This window comes from Chroicocephalus ridibundus, chromosome 21 (assembly GCF_963924245.1).
Source record: "Chroicocephalus ridibundus chromosome 21, bChrRid1.1, whole genome shotgun sequence".
Taxonomy (NCBI): domain Eukaryota; kingdom Metazoa; phylum Chordata; class Aves; order Charadriiformes; family Laridae; genus Chroicocephalus; species Chroicocephalus ridibundus.
Genome location: NC_086304.1, coordinates 2,291,334 through 2,298,191, shown reverse-complemented (window position 1 = coordinate 2,298,191; position 6,858 = coordinate 2,291,334). Strand labels below are relative to the sequence as shown.

The window sequence follows — 6,858 nt, the reverse complement described above, 5'->3', positions numbered from 1 at the left end:
GGCCTGGTGTTGTGCCCAGGGCTCCCTCTCGTTGCAGGAGCTGCAGATGATTATATGTAGCAGAGATTTTACAACAAGATATTTTCCCTTTTTTTTTTTTTTTTTTTTTTTCCTCCAAAGCTGTGTCTCATTTCTGCCTTGCCCCCCTCCCCCCCCCTACTGTGGCCATGGTCACAAATCCCTGTCCTTGGCCTTGCAGCGGTGCTGGGGCAGCAGAGCCAGAGTGAGCCCCTGGGCTCTCCCTTCCTCCTCCTCCTCTTCGCTACTTGCAGTCATGGGCTGGAGCGCGTTAGCAGGCTCTTGTGATCTCCGGGTTTGTGGATCGTCGTGTTCTCCCCGAGCCCTGCACCTGGAGAGGGAATCAGGCCACTGCCCCCAGTTCAGCCTCCCCCCCCCGCAGCCTCTCATCTATCTCTGGCCCCCTAAAACCCTCGGTCCCCACACTCTGCTCCCCGTGGCGGTGGCTTCGCCGCTGGGTCACACGCAGCCGAGTCAGGGCCCCGTGCTCGGGACAGTGAGTCCATGGCAGAGCCCTGGGCTGACTCAGCCCCCGCTTTCTCGGCAGCCGGGAAGGGTGAGCTCGGGCATGGGGTGCGGGTCCCTCTCCCCGGGGACCCTGCGGTGATGGGGTGACACGGGTGGAGGTTAGGGGTGGCTCCGGTCTCCATCCCTGCCTCCGTGCTTCTCCCATCCCCTTAGCTCTGCCCGTGGCTCCCCGGGACAGTCCATCCTTGTACCCACGGCTGGGTGATGATGATGTCCCCAGTGTGGCGTGTCTGGGACGGGACTGATGCCACCGGGATCTTCCAGGCAGTGAACAAGGTTTTCTGAGTTGTCCTGGCGGGAGCCGCGTGACGCCGTGACAGTCACCGCAGAAAGCACCGTCTGGCCCAGCTTCCCCTGGTGCTGGGGCTTGGGGAGAAGCCTGGTCCCCCCGCGCCCTACCTGTGACCCCGGAACTGGCCATGGGGTGGCCAAATCCTGTGCTGACAGGAGGTGGCAGGGGAGGCAGTCCTGGGTTGGGGACATTAGGGACAGAGATGAGGATGCTGGGGAGGGTCTGATCCTGCCACGTAGTGCCTCTGCCGAAGCGGTCGGTGCTCGGCCCTCCCTGGGCTGCTGGGGGGGGGGCGGGAATAGGGGTCTCCTGGGAACAAGCAGCCCCTCAGTCATGGGGCAGGAGGGTGACCCTGGGGCAGGAGGATGTCCCCAGGGCAGGAGGCTGTCCCCAAGGTGGGATGCTGGGACACGAGGACATCCCTGGGGCAGAAGGGTGTCCCCGGGGGGGGGTGCTGGGGCAAGAGGATGTCCCCGGGGCAGATTCCAGAGCTGGGGCTGACTCAGCTCAGCCCTGCAGCATCACGTGGAGCCGGGAGGGAGCCACTGCTGCGTGTCCCCCCCCTCCGCCACCCGTCCCCTCCTTCCCTCCAGCCCTGTGCAGACCCGGGCGACTGCCAAAATTTTCCAGCTGCCTCGTAACTTCCTCAATCCAGCGGCATAAAAGAGCTGCAGACGCAGCAGCCGCATCCCCCGGACTGTGCCGTTCCCCTGTCGAGAGCGCGATGCTGGGGTAAGCGGCATGGGAGGGGTGGGCCCTTGGGGGGCCAGGAGACCCAGCGAGGCCTTGCTGGGGCGCTCGGGGGGCTTTTGCCCCAGGAAACTGGACCCCAGTGAGTGGGGGGGGGGGAATAGGGTCTGGTATGGCAGCGTTGGGACCTTTAGAGGTGTGAAAGGGGAAACTGAGGCACGACGTGTCCAGCAGGGCTGTGGGCACAGGCTCAGGCTGGTGTCCCCATCTCTGCTCTGCTCTACTCTGGGGGTCTGGCGAGCAAGCGGATGCCGGGGGCGAGTGGATAAAGCGCAGGAGGGGGCAGGATGCCCGGGTTCCCCCTTGATCTCCCCCTGGGTTCCCCCCCCACCCCACCCCGAGATTCCCCCCCTGCTCCCTGCACCCCAAAAACTCGTTTCCCCGGGGCTGCGGGAACGGTGCCAGCGGTGATGGGAACCAGCTGTCCCGGCTCATGTGATGCCTGCACCCAGCCAGCACTGCCTGCGGCGGTGTCCCGGCCCTCAAAGTGGGTGGGCAGGGGGTCCTGGCCCCCCCCCCCGGCCCCCAAAACAGGGTGGGATCCCTGCCCCCAAACCAGGGAGGGCAGGGGGTGCTGGTTCCTATGGCCTGGAATTGGGGGTGGGTGCAGGATTCTGGCCTCCCCCAGCCCATTACCAGGGGAGGTCTGGGGTCCCGGTGCCTCGTGGCTCGATACTGGGGTGCGCGGTGGTCCCCGTGGTCGGGAAACGGGATGGACGCGGGGTCCTGGCCCCTGTAGCCCAGCGCTGGGGTGGGCACGGGGTCCCAGTCCCCTAGAGCCTGGCATGGTTGCGAGTGCAGGGCCCTGTCCCCCAGCTCAGGCCCCCTAGGCTCAGTCTCTGTCCCCGTTGCCCAGGATGTGGTGGCCCACGCTGCTGGCCCTGCTGGTCCCCGCGGTGGTGGCCCAGCTACACCCTGAGCGGGAGCTGGACGCCCAGTGGGACCTGTGGAAGAAAACCTATCGCAAGCAGTACAACGGCAAGGTATGGGAGGGGAGCCTGGCACCACCCTGGTGATGTCCCCGTGGGGCTGGTGTCCCTTGAGGGTGTCCCCACAGTGGTGGGGGGGGGCCATGGGGAGGACCCAGCGCCATCTCGCCCCGTGGTGCAGGTGGACGAGGTGGCACGGAGGCTGATCTGGGAGAAGAACCTCAAGTACATCAACAGCCACAACCTGGAGCACGCGCTGGGCGTCCACACCTTCGAGCTGGCCATGAACCACCTGGGTGACATGGTGAGTGTCACTGGGGTGGGACGTCACTGGGGTGGGAGAGAGGGAACAAAACACCCTTTGGGATATCCTCATGCCCCAGTATCCCACCCTGGGGGTGTCCTCCTGCCCTGGGGATGTCCTCATGCCCTAGCATGTCCCCCTGGGGACATCCTCCTGCCCTGGGGACGTCCTCCTACCCCAGCATGTCCCCCTGGGGACATCCTCCTGCCCCAGCATCCCAATCTGAGGACATCCTCCTGCCCTGGGGACATCCTCCTGCCCCAGTGCTGCACCTATCTGCCCCGGGTTCCTTCCCCAGACCAGCGAGGAGGTGGTGAGGACGATGACGGGTTTGAAGGTGCCCCGCGATCGCCCACGTCGCAACGAGACGCTCTACGTCCCCGACTGGACCGAGAGAGCCCCGCCTGCCGTGGACTGGAGGAGGAAAGGCTACGTGACGCCCGTCAAGAACCAGGTAAGCAGGGTGCTCTCGGGGGTGCCCAGAACAGGGTGGCACCCCGGTGTCACCCATTGTGTCCCCACAGGGCCAGTGCGGCTCGTGCTGGGCATTCAGCTCGGTGGGCGCGCTGGAGGGGCAGCTGAAGCGGAAGACGGGGAAGCTGCTCTCCCTCAGCCCCCAGAACCTGGTGGATTGCGTGGCCAACAACGACGGCTGCGGCGGCGGCTACATGACCAACGCCTTTGAGTACGTCCGGCAGAACCGCGGCATCGACTCGGAGGACGCCTACCCCTACATCGGCCAGGTGTGGCGCTGGGGGGGGGCGGGGGGGTGCGCGGGCGGGTAAGGTCTCCATCTGCCCCCCCCGACTGCTCTCCCATCCCCATCTCACCTGGACCCTGCTGGTCCCGCGCAGGACGAGAGCTGCATGTACAGCCCCACCGGGAAGGCGGCCAAGTGCCGCGGCTACCGGGAGATCCCTGAAGGCAACGAGAAAGCTTTGAAGCGGGCTGTGGCCAGGATTGGACCCGTCTCCGTGGGCATTGACGCCAGCCTGCCCTCCTTCCAGTTCTACAGCCGCGGTGAGGGGCTGGGAGGTGGGGGGGCAACCCCCTCTGGTGCAGCCCGGGGAAACTGAGGCAGGGCCAGGTGGTTTATCCAGAGTGTAACCGACCGTCCTGTCCCCCAGGTGTGTACTACGACGAGAGCTGCAACGCTGAGAACATCAACCACGCGGTGCTGGCGGTGGGCTACGGCACGCAGAAGGGCACCAAGCACTGGATCATCAAGAACAGGTATGGCGGGACGGCGCGGCTGCTCCTCACCGGGCCGGGGTTTGCCGGTGGCTCAGGCTCTGCCTTTGCTCCCCACAGCTGGGGCGAGGAGTGGGGCAACAAGGGCTACGTCCTCTTGGCACGCAACATGAACAACGCCTGCGGCGTCGCCAACCTCGCCAGCTTCCCCAAGATGTGAGCGCTCCTGGCCCGCGCCGCGTCCAGCAGCCTCCCCCCTTCCCCGCCTTCACACCCGGCCTTTTTGCTTCCCGTCGCTGAAGCCGACATCTCTCCGGGGGGGAAAATCTCCGCCTCCCCATGAGAAATCTTCCCCCGGGGAGAGGGGAGAGACCTCCGGCTGCGGATGAACAGTGCGATGAGATCCCCCCAACTCTTGTTTTCCTGGGACTCCTGTGCCGGGTTCTGCCTTCCCGGGGTCGGGCTTGGCCGGCTCCAGAGAGTCTGATCCGTCCGGAGACACTTGTGCAAACAGGTCCCACATCGGCCTCTGCCTCCGGGAACGCGGGTGCACGGGGAAATCCCAGGCAGGTGGAATATCCCCCGTGGAGAGCATGGGTCTCTCTCCCCCGCAGCTCGGATCCCAGTGGGGGCCGTAGAGAACGATACGACTTTATTTTTAAAATAAACACTGTTGGGAATAACCACTCGGGCTGGTTTGCTGTGTGGGGGGAAGGGGCCGCAGTGGTGGAAAAGTCCTTCCCTTTTCCAAAGGGGCAGGAGCCGACGGCAAAAGACGGCCGGCACCGGGGCAAAGCGGGAGAGAAGATGCTGCTGGGTCTTTTTGCAAAGTCCCAGCTGGTTTCGCAGGACCCCTGGAACAGGGCGAAGAAACATGGGAGGGGTGAAGGAGGAAGAAAACGGAGCAAGGAATTAACAGCTGCTGTAGGTGCAGCGCCGCGGCTTCGGGGCAAAGCTTTGTGCCGGGGCTGGGGGGCGTTTTGCAGCCAAAATCCCGCGTCACCCCAAAAACCCAAACCCAAGCGCCCCTTTAACGCTACGGATCAAGAAATGACCGCAGCAAAGCTCAGGGCCAGCCCTAACAGGAAGGGAAGGTGATATTTCCTTTAAAAACTCGCGCACCGTAAAGTTTAGACGCTTCAAAACAAGTTCATTTTAATTTTTTATTATTTATTATTTTCACTCACACCTGTAAGTTCCTTTCTCCCCACTCTCCGCCCACCAAGACCCGGGTGGCGAAGGGCCCGGCCGGGCGATGGAGAGGATGAGGGGCGCCGGTTAATTCATCGGGGGGGGCCGCGCTGTCGGGGTTGTTCAAAACCAGAACGTCGCGAAAAGAGAGTGAAACGGGACCGTTTCCTCCTCCAGCGGCTCCCACGGGATTGACTCGGGCGCGTCCTGCCCCCACGGGGCTCAGGTTGGCCACGCTCAGGTTGGCTCAGCTTAGAATGGAGGAATTCATAGTCCTGTTGCTTCCAGAGGAAATCCCCTTTGGAAAACCGTGGATTTGGCTGTATTTGATGCCGTGAGTGTCGGTTCTGACTCAAGCAGAGCAGGACCCTGGGCAAGATCTGATGCGTTTTGCCCCTCACCTTGGTTTCCCGGGATGGCGCGTGCCGGTACGACCCAGCATTGTCAGCAGCCACACGTTCCCGGTACGTCGAGCGGCCGCACGGTGATGAAGCCATGCTGAAGGATGCCATGGCCAACGTGGGGTCCGACTCCGTCAGCATCGACGCCCGTCAGCCCACTTTCTTCTTCTACGAAGCTGGTGGGTCTCCCAGGGCATCACAAGAAAGGGCTGCGCTTTCCTTCCCGTGACCCAGCTCCCTTAAATAGGAATTATTTCAGCTTTGCCTCGCCTTTAGCTCGGGTTGCCCTTGTTCTTGGCGCCGGTGACGCCTCCCGAAGAGTGACTTGAATTCCCATTTGGGCAGTGACTTAGGGCTAGTTGACCAAAAGCCGTTTCCGAACGCCTTCCAGGTACCTCCTGTGACCCGAGCTGCTCCCAGGCGGTGGATCAGGCCGTGCTCGTCGTCGGCCGCGGATCCTGGGACGGGGAGGACCGTTGGCTCGTGAAAAACAGGTACGGCAAACCCAGTCCCTCGGCAGCTTTTCCTTCCGGGCTCCGCTCCCAGGGGCACAGAGCTTCCAAAGACCTGCCAGCAAAGCGCTTCTCGGTGCCCGTCAGCTTTATTGGGGTGTTTTTAGGGCTCAGCTCCATCACAACCCCGGTGAGAAGGGCCCTTGATGGAGCCCTGCAAACCCCAACCCACGTACGTCACCCAAAACGCTCCCGCCCTGATTCCTCGGTGCTGGCTCCAAAAATGGGATTTCTGCTCTGCGGGAAACTCCAGGGTTTCCAGCCTTCCTGGGTCTGGGTCAGCACAAGGGGCTGGTGGTTCTTGGCTGAGGAACCGAACTGGTTTGTTCTGGGGACGTGCTGGTGAAACCCCCTCCTCCAGCCAGTTCGGAGGCGCAGCCTCGAGGGTCATCGCAGCCGGGTGCCCCTTGCGGTAAAATCTGTTTGGGAACGTGTTGTTTTGTTTTTTTTCCACTGTTCCAAATGCAGAACAAGAAGAAACAAAGTGTTGAAATCGGGGTCCTGCTCGGACAGACGCATCTCTGGAAAAAAATACCCAAACTGCGCTGTCAGCAAAGCCACGTTCACCGATTGAAACCATTATCTTTTTTTTTTTAAAAAACAACAACAAAAAAACCCAAACTGTGGGCACTTCTGTCAGCAAAACTCCTTTATCCTCGTGTCAGGGCTGGGCTAAAACCCACCAGTTTCCTCCTGTCTCTCATCTCTGGCCTTGGTAGGATTTAAAATAACATATATATAA

At 62.4% G+C, this 6,858-nt stretch overlaps 1 protein-coding gene across 1 annotated transcript; it reads left to right on the top strand.

Moving 5' to 3' along the window:
* Positions 1-1,238: 1,238 nt before the first annotated feature.
* Positions 1,239-4,569, top strand: CTSK (cathepsin K). The gene is made up of 8 exons (XM_063357401.1): positions 1,239-1,570; positions 2,445-2,571; positions 2,699-2,821; positions 3,120-3,275; positions 3,346-3,564; positions 3,676-3,841; positions 3,949-4,054; positions 4,133-4,569. The coding sequence occupies exons 1-8, from the start codon at positions 1,239-1,241 to the stop codon at positions 4,230-4,232; spliced, it is 1,329 nt and encodes a 442-aa protein (XP_063213471.1). The 3' UTR covers positions 4,233-4,569.
* Positions 4,570-6,858: the final 2,289 nt, after the last annotated feature.

Bases quoted from the DNA above. Each gene is read 5' to 3' on its own strand.
- CTSK (XM_063357401.1), top strand. From the start codon at position 1,239: ATGCTGGGACACGAGGACATCCCTGGGGCAGAAGGGTGTCCCCGGGGG. The intron at 2,822-3,119 runs GTGAGTGTCACT...TTCCTTCCCCAG, and splicing joins TGAACCACCTGGGTGACATG to ACCAGCGAGGAGGTGGTGAG. The intron at 3,276-3,345 runs GTAAGCAGGGTG...GTGTCCCCACAG, and splicing joins TGACGCCCGTCAAGAACCAG to GGCCAGTGCGGCTCGTGCTG.